Below are 20,080 nucleotides of genomic sequence, written 5' to 3'. Positions count from 1 at the left end.
ATGACCACCGAAGCCGACTTTCCAAGCTCGGATCGACTGCGAGTTTAATGGCAGTCTGAGCTGCTGCTACCGGAGTCTGGAAGAAATAATAGTATTAAATAAATAAAATAAAATAAAAATAAATCATTATTCTTGTCTTTTATGTAAAATTTACAGTATTCTACAATCGAACCCTGTTAAAGTGAACTATCTACGAAGTTTCAGATTCATTCGGCAATGAGCAAGCGACAACTCTCTTTTGGCGATAAACGCCAAGAGTGCTAACACTGAGGCGTATTGGCTACCTTTACCAACTACAAACAAAAACTACTTTTAATTATAGTCAAAAATATACATCATGTGTCAAAATTACGTGGCGTATATGGTGGTTAAAAATGATAGATTCTTGAAAAAAGGTATATGTATTTGATTTAAAGGTAGGTTTGAAGGTTTAATTTCCTTAATCCGTTCAATTTGAGCCGCGGTGGCTCAGGGGATAGAGCGTTCGCTTTCCAATGAGGGGAACTGGGTTGAAATCCCAGTTGATGCGAATTCCGCATCCGGCTTGCACAGACCACAGTGCTGACTTGAAATATCGTCAGTGGTAGACGGATCATGGGTTAGAGTCCCCTTGCCGTCAGGCTAACCGTGGGAAGTTCTCGCGGTCTTCCTCTTTATGTAACGCAAATGCGGGTTAGCTCCATCAAAAAGTCCTCCACGAAGGCAAATTTTACCCAATATTCGATTTCCCTTGTCTTCTGGATTGGGTTCAAAATTAGAAGGCTACGGAGTTGAACATTAGCAGTCGTAAACCCATAAATTGGGTCGGCTGTTCAACGACGGTTATAAAATCCGTCCTATTTAGCCGCGATGGCTCAGGGGATAAAGCGTTCACCTCCCAATGAGGTGAATCGGGTTCGAATCCCAGTGATGCTGTTAGATACGAATTCCACACCCGGCTTGCACCGACCACAGTGATGACGTGAAATATCCCCAGTAGTAGACGGATTATGGATTAGATTTTAGAGTCCCCTTTCCGTCAGGATAATCGTGAGAGGTTCTCGTGTTTTTTCTCAGCCTGTAACGCAAATACAGGTTAGTTTCACCAAAAAGTCCACCACAAAACCAAATTTCTCTCAATACTTGATTCGGGAGTTCCCTTGACGTCTGAATTGGGCTCAAAATTGCAAGGCTATGGAGTTGAACATTAGTAGTTGTAAAAAATCCGTCATATTTCGTTAAACTAGTCGTCAGATTTTGATCACGTTTCTGTTTTGTTTTTGTTTAAATATTTTAGCACTCTATAACATTTACATTTTTAATTCATTTTCGAAAATGATTCCAGAAATATATATCAAAATGCAGTAATTACAGAATGTTCCGTACATTGGAGGGAAATGTTAATGAAGTCTCTATATACTTACTTGCCCAAATAAAAATGTCATGTAAGATAAGAATTTGGAAAATAGAGATGTTGAGTGATAAAATAAACTCGTGTTCACAAGGTCCAAACATACAGTGTTTACTGTAACTGCTGCGAAAAAAAAGAAGAAAAAGTTACAAATACAGTGTTGCTGTGACATTTTTGAATTTAACTTCAAAATTAAAATGTTCAATTCTCTACGGTTACTTAAACGCTTAATATTTTTACAACTTTTAAAAAGCTTAACGTTCTCTCACAATAATAAAGACAAAAGAAGTAAATTATAAATACAAGCTATAAAGGCATTCAAAAGTTTATTTAAACAATAAAAATCTTACTCTTTCCGTTAGCATGGCAAAAATAAAAGCAATTAAAGATACAATTGCATTACTGGTAAATAATTTATTAGAAAAGGAATAGGTAATACAATCAAATTTTTCAATCAATTTTTAAAGCAGTGCTATCAAATTTTTCAATCATCCTACCATATTTGAATAATTTTCACTTCCGAAAACACCAATGTTGGCACACTTTTGATATCGTTAGTAGTTTGTTTGCAATCAAGTAGGAGGCTGTGTGAGATTATTGTAGTCTTTTACCCTGCTATACATCAACTGAATTCGCTTTTATTACTTTAATAATACTTTTTTATTTTAAGAATTAGTGTATATACAGTATTATACAGTATATATAGTACAGTGTACAGATAGTGTATTCATTCTAAGTCAATGATTCTTACTTTATATTGTACAGTAAAATTAACTTTACTAACTCTTACGTGTATCATATTACAGTGTAATTACAAATTTTAGTGCTACTGAACACAAAAAATGGTGTCAGATACTTTGTATTAAGTAACGTAGAAGAACATTCTTAGTTTTTAGCTGTACCAGGAACTTTTCCTTCAGAAGATCAGGTTCGATACACNCGGTTAGAAAGTATACAGCTGCTTATTACAGCTTATTCTATGAGACGATATTTTCAAACTGATAATTTTGATTTAATAAAAGAAGTAAATCATATAGTTTCTGAGCTCAAATTTTCTGTATTTCATAAGATATTAATGATATTATTCTGGTTAGTTTGAAGTGAAAATTTGTTTTAGTTACTTACAGATGTATTGTTAAAAAAGGTGACATGGTTGTTAGATTTAGAAAGATCTCGCTTTTTTGGCTGTCCCGATTTGTACCTCCTTGCTTATTGCTTATTACTGTTTGTTCTTGTTGTAAGCCGTGCATCATACCTTAGTCTTAGCATATTGTTCGGGTAGCGAGATTAGGTTCATTTTACCAATTATCAATTAGGGTTTAAATTTTGAAATTGGTATATTGTTGACAAGGCAAGAAGATTCTTTTTTTTCTCTCTCAAAGGACGATTCTTAGACTTGAAATGACAGGCCTTCAAATGACAATTTTTACAACGCGAGTGAGCGCGATTCTTTTTTTTTTTAAACACAAATAATAAATCAGGTAACAAATACACGAATACAAGAAATATGATACTACTCAAAGTAAAAGAATACAAAATATTAAATTCTAAATTGACAAAACTTTCTTTGAAATGAAGAAACAATAATTGAAGCAATAAAGAAAATAATGGAAATAAAAATAAAAATATGACCACCGAAGCCGACGTCTTCAGGGGGTACCGGCCTCGGTATCATTTTCTCAAGATCTTGTTGAAATTTCTTTTCTGATTTGGTTTTATGTATTTCATGTATTTTTTCTTGGACTTCTACAAAACCTTCGGGGTACTGAGAAAGTTAATTTTGACATTTGTCCTCTCTCTCAATAGAAAAGGTTTTGTTTTATGGTTTCCGAGGCCGGTACCCCCTGAAGACGTCTGCTTCGGTGGTCATATTTTTATTTTCATTGCTTTCTTCATTACTTCAAATACTACTCAAAGGATTCTCAGAACACATTGATCACGCTGCGATCGAAATGGCTTCAAAATACATGGGAAACAGTAACCAGGAAGTATAGTCAGTAAAGAGCTTGCAGTGCATCCATATAACACTTAGTGGAAAACCACTCTGGTGAAGTAGAGTAGTTACCACTATTTTTGGTTTTAAGATACAATCAAGTAGCAGCAAAAACTATTTCAACGAAATAATTTTTCTTCCACTTTTCATCTTTTACGTATGACTCAAAGCTGTTGCTTCAAAGAAAATTTTGGTTACAGTAAAATTGTTGGGAGGGAAGGTAATGGCTTACCCGAGTTCAGAAGTTTCAATGCTAATTCTCTAGCAAACATAATTTTAGCTAAATTGGAATTAGCGTATTTTTGCTGATCAGAGTAGTCTTCGGTGGATGAAAAATCTAAATCCTCTCTTTCCAAATTTGAGAAACGATAAGCAGAGGAAGCCACGTTGATGATACGGCTGGGAGAACTCTGCCTCAGAATATCTAGAATAAAAACAAATAAACAAATTAATAAATAAGCTGACTCGAACTCGTTTACATCATCATTATACAGCGTGTTAATGCAAGAGCTGTAAACTTAAACCCTGGAATGCTTACGTAACTCATTTAAGATCGCTATGCGGTCTGAGCTCGTTTCCGGCATGCTTTTCTGCCTTATTCTTGTTTATCATGGTTTTTCAAAGATCTGACGCCAAGGAAAGCCACAGTTTAAGTGCTTTACTCTTGTTTACCATGGTTTTTCAAAGATTTGTCTCCAAGGAAAGCCACAGTTTAAGTGCCTTACACTCGAAGCAAAGCGATGATTTTAAACTATATATCAGCCGTGAAGAATTATCTGGGCTTTAGAACGTTTTGCAAATTTTCATGAGCCCAGATAATGCAACATTTGAGTTAGTTTTTAAATATTAAAAAATTAGATCACAACTGGCTTTCATTATCACAAAACTGCGGCTTATTGACGTTTTATGCCATTTTCAGTCTAAGCATAGACAGCGTTGGCTTTAGATATTCTAAACTTGTTCTAACAGTCATGAGTAACTGTTTCAAACTTACAGCAGTTATGAAAATAGCATATTATTCGCAGAAAAGCAACATTTCGTAAGACGACGGAACCTTTGAATAACAGCCTTAATATCCCACTTTTTATACATATCTTTTTACTTCTTTTTAAATATATTACCAGCTAGGCCTTCTTCTTCGCTACTACTTCAAGATCTGGCCCAGATTCAATCTTTTATTTCACTTGTATAAGATGGATTACTGAGAAATTGGCAATTTTAACTGATTTTCTAATTGACATTCGTTCTTAAAAACGCAACTTTATAACTTATATTCTATTCAAGTAATGGTTTTTTTCGCCTGTCCTAATTTTTAAGTATATATCAATATAAGTGTATCATAATATGTAACCCATAGTAGGATGGATTACTGAGAAATTGGCAATTTTAAACTAATTTTCGAAATTATATTCGTTCTTAAAAACGCAAATTTATAACTTGCATTCTATTCAAGTAATAATTTTTTTTTTCGCTTGTCCTAGTTTTTAAGTATATATATCAAGATAAGAGTATCATAATCTTAAGAACATTAATTCCACTAACACTAGATTGCCCAAGGAAGACTGCTTTTCAATTTCAATTAGAAAAAACAATGATGTATATAATGACATAATTTCTTAGAATTTTGTGACTTTTTGTACGACATATAATTTTTTTATTGTTAATATTTACTAGTAACTTGTTATATAACTGTAAATGATGCGAAAAATATTAAAAATTAATTTTAAACAAAATTCTTTACACATTAGTTATTCTTTTACAATCCAGTCATTTTGACTGCTGTTGGGCAATATAGTGTACATACTAAGTTTCACCTCCAGAAATAAAAATTCAGCCAAACCAAGGTTGCCAATTTAGCGGTTTCTTTGAAAATCAAATCAGACCATCTAGTCTCCTTTACAAATCAAAATCTAAATTATTCTAAACGATCTTGCCTTAATATTTACCAGGATCAAATGAATGGATAGATTGCTTACGAATCGTAAAAAAAAGTAAGTTCATACCCTAAATTATTTTTCATTTTTATTATTGTTTTTTTTTCTTCATGTTTAGATAAAAACAAAAACAAGACCTCNTACCCTTAAAAACGCAACTTTATAACTTACATTCTATTCAAGTAATGTTTCTTTTCGCCTGTCCTCATCAGGGACCGATCAAGACAAATTCAGGCCCAAGGGACACAAAATTTTCAGACCCCCTACCAAAATATTTTGAAATTAAATTACTGAAGAGTAGTCCGAACAATAAAAAAAATCTATTGAACTGCATGATTCAAGAGAAACATTCTAAAAAATTTTGAAAGCAGACAGTTGAATATTATTTTTCTAAGATAAAGTTTTTGCATCTAAATATTAAAGCAAGATATAAAACAACAAAACAATGTTATGTCAAAATAAAAGTAGTTTGGGGACCAGAAAGAGTTGAAATCAGTGATTTTTGCTAAATGTCACTGATTAGCTGAATTATTTAAAAGATTGTAGCCTTCCATCAACAGCTTTACATATTTGTTAAAAATAAGCTTTTAGTTCTTGTTGACACTAATCATTTATGAGAGACATTGCAAATATGCATTCTTATTGCATTTGCTTAAGCCATTGGCGGAAAAATTGAACCCATTAAAATTCAGCTATACTTTTGAAAGTGTAATGTTTACACGAGTTTGGTTTATCACAATATAAATCGAATTTGAAATAAAAAAATGCCGTTTTGAGAAAAACTGTTTATTTCAGTATTTTAAAAAAAAAGTAATATTGTGGACTTGTTACTAATTTTTGAGGCCCCCAGAAAGTGTGGGCCCTAGGCCCGTGCCTATTGGGCCTAGGCAATAATCAGGCCCTGCCTGTCCTAATTTTTAAGTATATATCAATATAAGTGTATCATAATATGTAACCCATAGTAGGATGGATTACTGAGAAATTGGCAATTTAAACTATTTTTCTAATTGATATTCGTTCTTAAAAACGCAACTTTATAGCTTACATTCTATTCAAGTAATGATTTTTTTTTGCGTGTCCTAATTTTTAAGTATATATCAAGATAAGTGTATCATAATAATATTAAGAACATTAATTCCACTAACACTAGATTGCCCAAGGAAGACTGCTTTTTAATTTCAATTACAAAAAACAATGATGTATATAATAACACAATTTCTTAGAATTTTGTGACTTTTTGTACAACATATAATTTTTTTTATTGTTAATATTTACTAATAACTTGTTATATAACTGTAAATAATATTAAAAAAAGTTAAAATTTAATTTTAAACAAATTTATTTATTCTTTTACAATCCAGTCATTTTGACTGCTTTTGGGCAATATAGGTATATACTAAGTTTCACCTCCAGAAATAAAAATTCAGCCAAATCAAGGTTGCCAAATTAACGGTTTCTTTGAAAATCAAATCAGACCATCTAGTCTCCTTTACAAATCAAAATCTAAATTATTCTAAACGATCTTGCCTTAATATTTACCAGGATCAAATGAATGGATAGATTGCTTACGAATCGTAAAAAAAATTAAGTTCATACTCTAAATTATTTTTCATTTTTATTATTGTTTTTTTTTCTTCATGTTTAGATAAAAAAACAAAACAAGATCTCCTATGATAAACAACAATAAGCTACTCGTCTCTTTAACAATAGCTTTTCTTGGTTCAGCTTTCATTGAAATTTAAAAGGATAAGCGTTATAACGTGCCTAGATAACGTATTTCAGCTCTTTCGAGTTATTCTTTTACTTTATCTCCTTTAAATGAAGGTTTGTACTAAAAGTACAAGCAAAGTTATGTACTCACAAATAGCAAATTAGGGAACATATCTTTTGTTAATTTGGAAACAAAACTTTTCTTGAAGAATGAATGATGTCTCGAAAAAAAAGTTTGTTAAAATTTTACAAAAATTTTACCAAAAGATTGTTCTAGATTTTACCCAAATTTCAAAACATATAATCCCTGAATTATAGGATATATTAAAAACCTTAAAAGCCCGGTAATATTTAAGCCAGGAATTTTTTTGCAATTTTCTGATGTTTTCAGACTTTGCACAAGCTGTTTTTTAAGTTTTTTTTTTGTTTCAGTTTTATTTACTTTTTATTCCAGAAATTTTTTTCTCGAATCTCCGAAAACTGAAGGAAAAAAAACTGCTCGGGTTAAATATCATTGTGAAGACGAAGCCTTAGTAATACGCGTGTTTTGGAACTCTTTATTGCTTTTGTTCATTTCCCGGAAAACGCCATTGTACTTCCCTTTTAATTTCCTAATTAAGAAAATTATCATTATTTTTAATATTATCTAGAAGTAAATAAGTAAAGTTGTCAAAAATGAGTTTGCTTTTAAATGAATAAATCTAGTTTGAATAAATCAGAAAAACCGAAAAACTTAGGATTCGGATTAGGTAATAGTCTGGAAATAACTGTATTTTATTCATACCCGAGTTCCATGACTTAACTTTTCATGTTAGCTTCACTAGAACTAATATTTTTTTATAATCACCAAATATATTACCTTACATGATAAGAACAATTATCTGCTAAATAATCAGCGGCACTGAAAATAGAAAACCGGTCTAAATGATGATATCCGACTTAACGAGTTAAGCTGATTTTAAGAATTTTCTTGTTAGATGTCATTTTAAGAAGAAAAAAATTTATTAATTTATTCTAACAGGAATTATTTGGAGTTTGATATACATTTTAGAAAAACTGAAATTTTAAGCGAATTTCAAACAAAATGTTAGGTACTCAAAATGTAGCTGAATTTCTTTTGACGCTATGGTGACCAGAATCCCGGAATTTTCAGACACCTTCACATTACTATAGATTTTTTATTTTATAACCGTCGTTGAACAGCCGACCCAATTTTTTATGGTTTTACCACTACTAATGTTCGACTCCGTTGCCTTGTAATTTTGAACCCTATCCAGAGGACATTGGGAGAAATCTGCCTTCGTGGAGGACTTTTTGATGGAGCTAATCCGCATTTGCGTTTTATGGAGAGGAAGACCACGAGAGCCTTCCACGGTTAGTCTCACGGCAAGGGGACTCTAACTCATGATCCGTCTACCACTGAGGATATTTCACGTCAGCACTGTGGTCGGTGCAAGCCGGATGCGGAATTCGTATCGACTGGGATTCGAACCCGGTTCGCCGTATTGGAAGGCGAACACTCTATCCCCTGAGCCATTGTGGCTCTATCGAACTTATAGTGGCTATAGCATACTAACTCCTTTTTTTGTGCAAATCGATCAAGTATGGACATAATTTTAAGGTGTTATGTGATAGAGCGACCGCTGTCTTCTATGACGTCATACCTAACCTCAAGCTTTACAACTAAATGCACTAATTTTCTGGACCATACTGACTCTGGATAAGACTAACTGCTATTGATTATTCAATGTGAGGTTACTGTGACAAAAAAAGAACCTACCTAAAAGTAGTGTCGTCAGCAAGAAGTGTCCTAAATAATTTGTCTGCATAATTGTCTCATTACCATCCTCCGTTTCATCTGGTCCTAGATTAACTAAAAAAAAAATTTCTTTTCAAATATCAGGAAAAAAAATTTAATGACAAGGAAAGATAATACCTTCTTCAGTAAGGAAAAAAAATGATCGAAGCGGAAGTTAATGGAGAAGATAGATTAATAATGTAAACTTAACACCACGTTTTGCAATACAATCAAAATTTGGCATCGATTGCTGTTACCTACATAACTCATACAACAAAGAAGGTGAACCTTTATTCAATTAGTGTTCCAGCTAAATTTAAATTTATTATTTTCAAGAATGTCTCGTGTGTTAATTTTCTACTTAAAAAAATTATCATACCCTTATACAGTGCTCAAAAAATAAACGGGCGACCAGGAACGTTCTAGGGTTCAGTCTTATTGGTTCGAAGAATTGACAGCAAATATGCTAATTAATTAGTGCAGACGATATTTCAAACTACGAAATCAGCAAAAAAAACTTTCTTTCTCTGAATGAGCATACTTTTTCTTATGATGCATTCGAATTTTTAGCTCTCGAAATTTAGGGGATAACCGCAATCTGGAAAATTTGGTCCTAATTGTATGGTCAAGAGAGCCGTCGAAAGTTTGGACCCCTTAATGTTCATTTTACTTTTTGTGTATTTCGCTATATCACGAGAATTTTTAAGCGAATTAAAAAAAATTTGCTCATAATTATAAAATTCATTTATCCAAAGATAATATATTCCATACAAAAAAAAATAAATTTTAGTAAATATTTATTAATTTTTATTTAATAATAGTAAAAAAAAATTTGAATTGTTAGGTATACAATTGTTTGCTTCATTTTAAAGTATGTAATTTCATATGGCGAAATACAAAATTTGGGGGAAATCGGCTGAATAGTTGCATTTTTTTTTTAAATGTTATTTAGAGATATTTTTTTCGAAACAGAAGATATTCAAATACGAGATGTAATAATTGACTACTGTGATAAAAAAAATAGAATCAACTGAAGGACTCGAAACTATAAAATGATGAGGCAAAGTTTTCCCGAAGGTGACATTTTTACACGATACTAGTCCTTAATATTGTTTCTAGATAGGTAAATTCCNTTGTTAGGTATACAATTGTTTACTTCATTTTGAAGTACGGCAAAATACAAAATTTGGGGAAATCGGCTGAATAGTTGGGTTTTTTTTAAAAAATGTTATTTAGAGATATTTTTTTCGAAACAGAAGATATTCAAATACGAGATGTAATAATTGACTACTGTGATAAAAAAAATAGAATCAACTGAAGGACTCGAAACTATAAAATGATGAGGCAAAGTTTTCCCGAAGGTGACATTTTTACACGATACTAGTCCTTAATATTGTTTCTAGATAGGTAAATAGGTAGATAGGAAAGATAGGTGTCTAGATAGGTAGATAGGAAATTTAATCTAGATTACAGCACAATGCAAAGCAATTCAATAAGCAATTTTTCTTCCTTTTTCTAAGACAATTAACTTCTCAGTCCCTTGCATTTACCATAAAAAATTCCTTAAGTAAAAATTTTTTTTAAGGAGGATACTGAGAGCAACTTTTCTAGGAATACGAGTTGATGGCTTATGGCACAGACTCTATTGTGCCTTCAAAGACCCCGACGTCATCAAATTCATAAAAGTACAATGAATTAAATGGGCTATTTAAATGAACAAAGAATGTTCAACACAGAAAATATTCTTGGCCACACCCTCTGGAACAAGAGATAGGGGCCTACCCTATCTCATATGGGTTAACTGCCTAGAAAGGAATCTCGCCATTTTAAGAGTGATTGATTGGAAAACTATGGGCAAAAGTAGAGAGGCCTGGGGAAAAACTCTTGAGAGGACCAGGGCCTACCCAGGGTTGTAGTACCACTGAAGAAGAAGAAAAAGAAACAATTTTTAATAAATTTTCTAATTTGTAAAAAATATTTACAAAAAGTTTTCGTTCTCCGACAAAAAAATAATATCTGAATACCAAAATCGGAGTCAAAACTTCACTGGACAAAACTTCGCTTAACAAAACTTCAATAGAGAACTTAGCTTTTCAAAATTCATATAAAAATAATAATAATAATGCAAACGGAATCAAACTAAAAACAAAAAATACTTCATACTGTAAGTTTTAAATGTGTATAAAAAATAGTATTCGAACTTCAATTGCTACATTAAAATCAAATTCAAAATCAATGTTGCATTATTCGAACATTGGCAGGTAAATGGTTAAATTAAAATAATAAAATATAAAAAAAATTATTTTAATATTTTTATTTTATTAAAGTTAAATTAGTTATGAATTTAGAGCTTTAAAACATTAAAATTTCTAAATTTACATTAAGCTTCCTTTATTCCAGTTTCTCAATTACAAAAAAAAAAAAAAAAACTATAAAAAAATATATAATTTAATATATCTACTTTTATTAAAATTAAGTTAATTATGAATTTAAATTTATGGAAATTATTTAACATATAAAATATTTTCTATTAAAACTAATGCATAAATTAATAATAATTAGTAATTTTAGAATTCATCAGACTGAAGTTTTGTCCATTCGAAAGTTTGTTCAAGCGAAGTTTTGTCCAACGAAGGAAAAAAATCTATAGTAGATTTTGTGAAATATAATATCACATAATTTATTAAATATTTTTGATAAAGGAAATTCAGAAATTTTTATAGCTAAAATTATATTTCATTAATAACAAAATTTAAATTGACTGCAATATTTTCCATTTATGTTTGAAGCTAAATGAAATTGAATGAGAAATGTGTTAATTGTACTTTTTACATTTTAAAACTTATAATTTAGTATAATAATAGATGTTAAATTCATTGTAGTTAGTTATAAGTTTTTTTTTAACTAATTTAAAATTAGAAAGTTATAAATAATGCTGACTAACAGTAACACTTATTTAAATACTCCAGCAAACAATAAACTGTGTAAAAAAAATTTTTTGATAAGGAATTTTCAAAAACTTTCCCTATTTCAAGGCTTTTTATTAAAATAAGCAAAAACGAGAAGAATTTTTAACTAAGCCTTTTTATTAAAATAAGCAAAAAGGAGAATAATTTTTAATTAAGCCTTTTTATTAAAATAAGCAAAAACGAGAAGAATTTTTAATTAAGCCAGTAGACCAGAAAAAACTGACAAAACCCAGTAGAGTTGGCAGCTATGCCCAAGAACCAGGGCGCAAAATAAAAAAGGGATCACCCTGAATAACTTTTGATCTAATGAACGGATCTTCATGTTCTAGGATTAAATCTTAATGGTTCGGGGGTGACCTTAAAAATACTAATTAAACAGAGCAGACGACATTTTAAATTGCGAAATTTACTTTCTATGAGTAAACCTACTTTTTTGTTGTTGATGGATTTGGATTTCTGACCCCCAAATGTCGTATCAATAGTTAGATTACGAGAGCAGTCGAAAGTTAAGCAAAAATAAGACTTTTTTAAAATTTTATTTTCATAGGAACTATTTGACCGACTTCGCACAAATTTTGTATTTTGCTATGTAAAATTGCTTTTTTTTAAAAAATGATGGACCAGAAATTGTACACCTTACAATTCAAAATGTTTTCTATTATTATTAAATAAAATAATAATAGATTATAATAAATGAACTAATAAAAAATAATAATAAATGAAAAATATTTACTAATAGTTATTTTTTGCATAAAATTGTCATTTGATAAGCGAATAACTATATAATGGGATGCAAAAAGTTTTCAATTCGCTTTAAGTTCTGGAAATAGGGGGAAATACGCAAAAGGTAAAATTAACATTAAGAGGTCTAAGCTTTGAGCCACTCTCCTGATCAAACTATTGGAACCATATTTTCCAGATTCCGGCTACCCCCCTATTTCAGGGGTCAAAAACCATTAAAGGTATTGTCAGACCAAACCAAAAAAGGTATTGTCAGAAAAAGTACGTTTTTCTGTTTGAATTCACAACTTAAAATATCATCTGCACTAATTAATTAGCATGTTTCTGGTCACTCCCTAGAACCATTAAGATTGAGTTCTATAACGTGATCATCCGATTATTAGATCGAAAGTTATTCAGGGTGGTGTGGTCCGTTTTTCATTATGCGCACTGCACAACACTCTCTTACATAAACAAATACATTATTAATTTTTTTCTCCAATGAGCTGCATAATCGGTCTTGCCGATGAGCAGACCTAGTGCGTTCTCCAGAGGTGGTATCCACTCTTTCAGGACCACCACAGTGGGTGAGATACCGGTGGTCATGTTAATTTGGACGTCTAGTTTTTGCTACACTAGATGGCAGCACCGAGACTCTATTTGGATGCTAAAGTGTACTAACGAATACATTATAGTATGGTCTTTTTTCAATTTTGTGACCTCTTTTTACCTCTTTCCAGATCGTGGAAACCTTGAATTAAGATATTGTTTCAGTTACCTCCAATGCCGGCATTGTTGATTAAAACATCTAATCGTTCTTGACCTCTGATAATTTCCCGGGCACATTTTCGAACAGATTTGAAGGAGCTGAGATCCAAATGCTTGACGATAATGTTTTCATTTCCTGTGGAACATGTGATGGCTTCAGCAACTTCGGCAGCTTCTGTCAAATTTCTGCATGCCATTATGACACGGGCACTTCGTTCTGCCAAATCGTAAGCTATTGCCTTGCCAATACCTGAAACATTTATCTGATTATCATAATAATAATCGAAAACAAATGGTTTTAATGGACTAGTTCACTTTCTTCATAGTCGTTAAAAATTGGAAATACAAACAAAATTAATTTTATAATATACTATTTGAAGAAATGGAATTTTAATTATTTTTTGCCCGAAAGAAATTAAATAAAAACAAGCATCACAGAATTTGACCAACTGGGAAGATTAAATTTATACATGTATATTTCAATTGGGTGAACAAGTACCGGACGGTGGTCATTGCAGATGGTGAGATCAGGAACCGATATGGAGATGTTCAACTGGCTTACTCGGAAAATTAAATTAAGTAATCAGCTCTAGACGAGCCGCTATATAGGGAAGAGTGGGGTAAGTCTGCGGGTAGTGGCATGAGACCGGGTACCTCGATTTTACTGAAATTAGTTCTATTTTCTAGCGGACAAATTCAGAAATGTCTTTTTACTTTCCAAGATGGAGTACCTGCTACAGTCCCTGGCCAAATTATCAGACCCACTATAAGATTCTATGTAAAATCTTAATTATCAGTATATACTATACAGCATTATTGTTTTTACGTGACCGGTTTGCACTTGTTTACCCTCGTGTATCTATTGGTTAACATTGTAATGCAATACGTTAAAAATAAATACAAAAGGAAGGATATAAAAAATCTCCTGAATAACAACCCATTAGATGAGTGTTTAAATTTTTACATGTGTGTATTAAATATTTATTCGTCACTATGACGTCATAAATGGTTCTTGCCAAGGGCTGCAACTCACTAATACTTTAATTCATTCTTTACACAAGGATTTTTGCTTTTGAGAATGCTAAAGCTCTTTTCTCTAAGAAAGATGGGACGGAAAAATCTAATCAGTTTAAGTCTAGAGAATGTCTCGTGCTGTAAGGAAGACAAGAAAATGCTCTAGTCCTGCTATAGAGTGCTTATAGCTCTTTTTTCTGGAGAAGAATCCTGATAATAGAGCCCTTCATGATTTCAAACGAGCTTTAGTGATCAACTTAAAATAACATCTTCGAAAATAAGTTAGCGATCTATGTATACCACGATGAAAATATTGGGTTTCAAACTTTGCCCGAATTATTTCTTGTACTTATAAGGAGAAAATATTTCTCGAATGTGCTTAGAATCGATAAATAATAAATCTAATTTTCGGAAAATTCTGCTGTAACAGATGAGACATATGTGTCGCTATTATATATTTTTTGCTGATGCTCTAATTACAAGCAAAAATATATTTTGGTATTTTTTAATAATAAAAAACAGTTTAATGGTAACTACAAAAAATTTGCTAGATTATCGGAATTATATTTGTACTAAAATATAAAATCAAAAAAAAAAATTTTTTTTAATTTTTTTTCCATTTATATTCAAACATTTATCAATAATTGAATTAGTAAATTAACGAAATTTCAATGATGAATAACTGTTTTTCTTCGATCTAAACAGCAGCCAATGAGTACAAATTTGAAGAAATATTGCTTGGAAGTTTTTACCCTTTAACGCAGAAATAGGCAGGAGTTTCATGCTTTATTTCATAACTATAAATCATTAAAATGAATATTTTCCCCTTATTTTGTCCTAATATAATACAAGATAATAAAAAAAGTATTAAAAATAAGTTTAAAAAAAATTCCTCGTCAAAGTGTTAAGAAACAATCACTGAAAAACAATAAATTAGAATAAGAATGATAGTTTTATATTACATACCCGAGTTAGCTCCTGTAATGAGGACAGTTTTTCCAACCATGCTTATACCACTTCTGTAACGTTTCGACTTCAGAACCAGGTAAATTTTTAAAAACAAACCCAACAGAAACACACACCCAATAAAACAATATAAAACATAACAAGTTGCAGTAAAAAGCACATAAGCAGTGTTGAATGCAGGTGCCATGATTGTGTCAGCAATCGTAATCTTATCTAATGTAATATTTATTCCATCTCTCATCTTCAAAGGATCTCCAACTAAAAATTAATAAAAAACTTATTAATTAACCATTAGTTAAAATCAAATATAGATTTTCGGTAGGTAGGTGCTTCATTTACGTCACACTAGAGCTGCACAATGGGTTATTATAGCGATGGTCTGGAAAACATCCCTGAGGATGATCCGAAGACATGCCATCGCAATTTTGATCCTCTGCAGAGGGGATGACTCCCCTGCTTTGTTAGTCAGATGACCTGAGTGTGTCGGTAGGGCGCTGGGCCCATCGAACCCAAGAGGTCGTGGGTTCGATCCTCGCCGGCCGAAGACTCCCCGTGTAGTAAATGGTGACTGATGCACGTTAAATCTGTCGAGTCTCAAAGTCCTCCATGTTCCCACAACAAATCAATACCTCTGGGGGTACTGATCCAGGAGTTTCCTTGTCTTCTGGATTGGTTCAAAATTGCAAGGCTACGGAGTTGAACGTAAGTAGTCGTAAACCCATGAAATTGGGTCGGCTGTTCAACGACGGTTATAAAATAAAATAAGATAGAACAGTTTAAAGAGGACCGATACCGTGCACCCTCAGTCCTTACGCAGGCTGATCAAAGTGGCCACCCACCCGCTTACTGACTGCAGCCAGAATGCTAGACTTCGGTGTTCTACTGGGAACCGTGTCTTTATTACCAGTCCACTGCGGGACATAGATTTTCGGATAAGAGGTCGTTTCTAATATGGCTTTATTTATTGGTCCGAAACTCGACGATGGTTGGTAATTTCGTATACAGCATCCAGCTTGTGGTGCATTCTCACTGCTAGTGATTCACACATGCACGAGCAGTCCATCTTACATGTAGTCTTTAAAAAGTCGCAGTGCGTCTAGGGCAGTCGAATGCAGTACAGATAGCCCTATTACACCGGCTATAATTCTGATGAAAAATATCTAAATAGATAATAAATCATTTTAAATAGATCATTGGTCAAAGTCTCCTTACCGTCGGCCTGACCATGCGAGGTCTTCCTTTCCGAATAACGCAAATATGGGTAAGAGTTTCACTCGAAAAGTTTTCCAGGATGGCTTGTTTCTGTTTGATCTAGAAGCTTCTGTGCGCTCTGAGTTGGTTCTAAAATTACAAAGCTATAGAGGGGCCTCCTTGGCAAGGCGGTTACACCTGCCCTGTAGCGTAGAGGCAACGCGTTCAATCTCACCATAACCATGGACTCTAGAGTGTGCTATCCGTTCTTCAACTTTAAAAGGTCTTATAAGCTGCATTCTGCAATGAGCACACGTGCCTGCATAAGTATGTGCAACAACAGATTTGAAAAAATAAGGCTAGAATTAAAAACCTTAATTTAACTGCAAACAGGCCAAGGTTATATTTATGTTTTGAAATGTATTTCTAATAAAAATTTTATAATTAATAACCTTAATATCTTAGCATTAGTGCTGAACTTATCGTTAAATCTAATGAATTAGCTTTCTGTTGGTTTAAGTAGATACTAAATAAAAAAATAATTACAGCTTACAATAAAAATAATTCAGCTACTCAGCGACCTATAGCAAAAATCACTAATGTTAATTGTTTGTGGTCACCAAACTACTTTTATTTTGACATAACATTGTTTTGTTGTTTTATATTTTACTTTAATACATAGATGCGTAAACTTTTATCGTAGAAAAACAATCTTCAATTGTCTGCTTTTAAAATTTCTTAGAATGCTTCTCTTGAATCATGCAGTTCAATAGATTATTATTATTATTTTGTTAAGACTACTCTTCAGTAATTAAATTTCAAAACGTTTTGTAAAGAGCCCGGAAAATTTGGTGGGCCTAAATTTGCCTTCATCAGTCCTGGCTGCAAATCCCATATGGATCGAGTCTATATGGATTGAGTCTATATAAATCAGTTGTTTATGCCGGTAATAAGATAAAATATGACTACATCATGATCTGAAAAGTAGTATACATGACTTGTTTTATACTTTTATTTATATCTTCAATGTGCTTCATAATAACTAGTCCCGCAGTGGACTGATCGTTAAGAAACGGTTCCCAGCAGATCACCGAAGTCAAGCATCTCAGGCTGCGGTCAGTGTGCGGGTGGGTGACCACTTGGATCAGCCTGCGTAGGGATCGAGGGAGTGCGGTAGGGTTCTCGTTAAACTGTTCTACCGTAAAGTGCTCGACTTCGCGTGAAGGTTGTCGGGCTACCGAAGCCGTCCCCTCTTCAGAGGATCAAAATTGTAATGGTATTCTTTGGATCATCGACAGGGATGTTTCCCAGACGGTCGCCAATAGCCCATTGTGCAGCTCTAGTGCGACGTAAATGAACAACAACAACATGATAACTACCTTTAATATATTTTTAGAATATTTTTAATGTTGTCAAAAACATTTACATTATGGATCGCAAAATAATATTTAAGCAAAAGGGCGAAAACCGTTATAAGACGATGACTAATAACTATTTAGGCCTTTCAGATCAAAGTAGGGATTAAATCACCAAAAACCGAAACCATAATTAAGCTCTCACCTCAAATAAACTGGTTTTAGATTATTTCAATGCCTCTATATTGCATTTTTTAAATTCTATAAAGAATTTAAAAACTTCTCTGCTTTTTTTTCCAATTCAATAATTAATTTGTGATCCTTAATTTTACATCATTTTTTACAAGAATTCTAAAACTAAATTTTAAAGGGGATTATTACGGAACACCATGTAGCATATGAATATGCGCGTATCTGAACTTAATGTTCATATTTTTATCCTCTAGAGATCCAGCGTCCAAAACCTTGGTCAATATTTGGTATAATTTTATCATTTAAAAATTATTATTCATGATTTTTTTTTTGCTGCTTAATTGTCCTTACAAAGTGATTATTTATGCAAAAAGCAAAAAATATAGTTAATTTTACTCTTGTTGCCCGGAATTTTTAATTATAAGAAAATTTTCAAGTTCGATTCAAGTAAATCTTTTGGACTGTATTATGGCAAATAATATTCTGTTCATGGCCTTAATATGAAGAAATACTCTATAAAAGTATATGTAATGAAATATTTATCATTTATTGCCCTGTAATTAAACAAAATAGTAAGGTTTAAGTAATTGATTTTTTTTTTCAGAAAGGAATTTTATATCCCATTTATGAGTTTTTTCTAAGCTATATATTTGTAAATAAAAATCTACCATTTAGTGCTCGGGTCTCAGATTAAGAAAAAAAAAACTTTCAAAATGTTGCTTTAAATTTATATAACCTGAATAATTTTGGATATAAATAATTGAACATGAGTGCGATTTCGAGTTTTGTACCCCGTTTTATTTTGTAAATTATAGTTGCAGGAGAAAAAATTTACAAGCGCTGAAGTATCTAGAAAGTTAACTCTAGATCAGAATAAATAAAATAACGTTTTAATATTTTTTGAAGATAATTTAAACCGCGAGAGTATAGGCGACTAATTAGAAACTTGGCGACTAATTAAAAACTTAGCTCTTCCCACCTTCCCCGATGATTTTCGGAAAAAAATTGTATCATTGATTCGTTGTTTATCATTATTTTTATTCTATTTTAAACATTTTTCAGCAATTTATTTATACAATGACTATTCTCATTCCAAAAATACAAACTTTAAGCAACAAATTCAAGTAATAAGAAATGCTTAAAAAACAACATGAATTTTAAAATTCGATCTTTAGGTCGCTAAATCGACCTCGCTTCTGATTCGAAAATCAGAAGTAGGGTGGAATCAGTTCCGATTTGTTTGAAGGAATCAGTTCTGATTGATTCTAAATCGACCTTGGCTAGATTCACGCCTAAAAAAAGGTTTTGAATTTCTTGTGTAAGGGTGTTACCGATAATTATTTAAAATTCGGTACTTACCAGTTGGTATTATTTTCGAACTACTTAAATTACACGTACTACGTCTGTCTATATAACTGTAAAATGTTTTGTTCTAGATTAATCCCTCCGCATGAAAAGTTTTAAGTAACTAGTCACGGAAGCGTGACATTTTTTAGCTGTAGGCGTTGAAATAACCATCAAATAAAATTATTCATGATAATTCGAGAGATATAGCAAGTATATTCAGTGTTACTGAAATGTTCCGTTCCATTGATAGAAATACGATTAAAATTAACTTATACGAGTTGTAACGCTGTAATTTTTCTGGAATGTGAAGCCTAACTAGTTTATGTATACTCTGAAATCGAATTCAGAGCTAGGCTAAATGCCGTACCATACCTGTGCATTCAACAGTCTGGCGTAAAACCAAATTTTAAAACTAGTACAAGTGATAAAACAACGAAAAACTTGATTTTTTGCATTTAATATTTTCCAAATAGTGATCTCTCGTTGCTTAATATGTTCACCATTGCTAATAAATTTTAGTCTATTCTTAAAGGGTTATGCCAAAAAAAATTTTTAAAAAATCGATCTTTAGGTTTTTCTAGCCCCCAAAAAATTTTTTTAACTATTTTTTCTACACGTAGAACACCTTTGAAATTGGAAATTAAGGCAGAGAATAAAATTTTATTTCGGAGCTATATTATATACCGCATAAGAGTATTATATATTACATAAGAGTTTCACTTCTGAAATAAAA

General features: G+C 32.0%; 1 protein-coding gene across 1 annotated transcript; it reads right to left on the bottom strand.

The window, feature by feature from the left end:
* Positions 1-18: 18 nt before the first annotated feature.
* Positions 19-19,470, bottom strand: LOC107439291 (retinol dehydrogenase 14; the record flags this gene model as incomplete). The annotated part of the gene is given in 7 exon segments (XM_043041736.2): positions 19-76; positions 1,404-1,513; positions 3,616-3,807; positions 8,808-8,900; positions 13,293-13,532; positions 15,263-15,520; positions 19,360-19,470. Coding segments are annotated over 6 exon segments (934 nt in total), but the record flags the coding sequence as incomplete, so codon positions are not given.
* Positions 19,471-20,080: the final 610 nt, after the last annotated feature.

The sequence above is a fragment of the Parasteatoda tepidariorum genome, chromosome 3 (genome assembly GCF_043381705.1).
Source record: "Parasteatoda tepidariorum isolate YZ-2023 chromosome 3, CAS_Ptep_4.0, whole genome shotgun sequence".
Taxonomy (NCBI): domain Eukaryota; kingdom Metazoa; phylum Arthropoda; class Arachnida; order Araneae; family Theridiidae; genus Parasteatoda; species Parasteatoda tepidariorum.
Note: the sequence above shows the minus strand (reverse complement) of the source record. Positions and strands in the feature narration are given on the sequence as shown.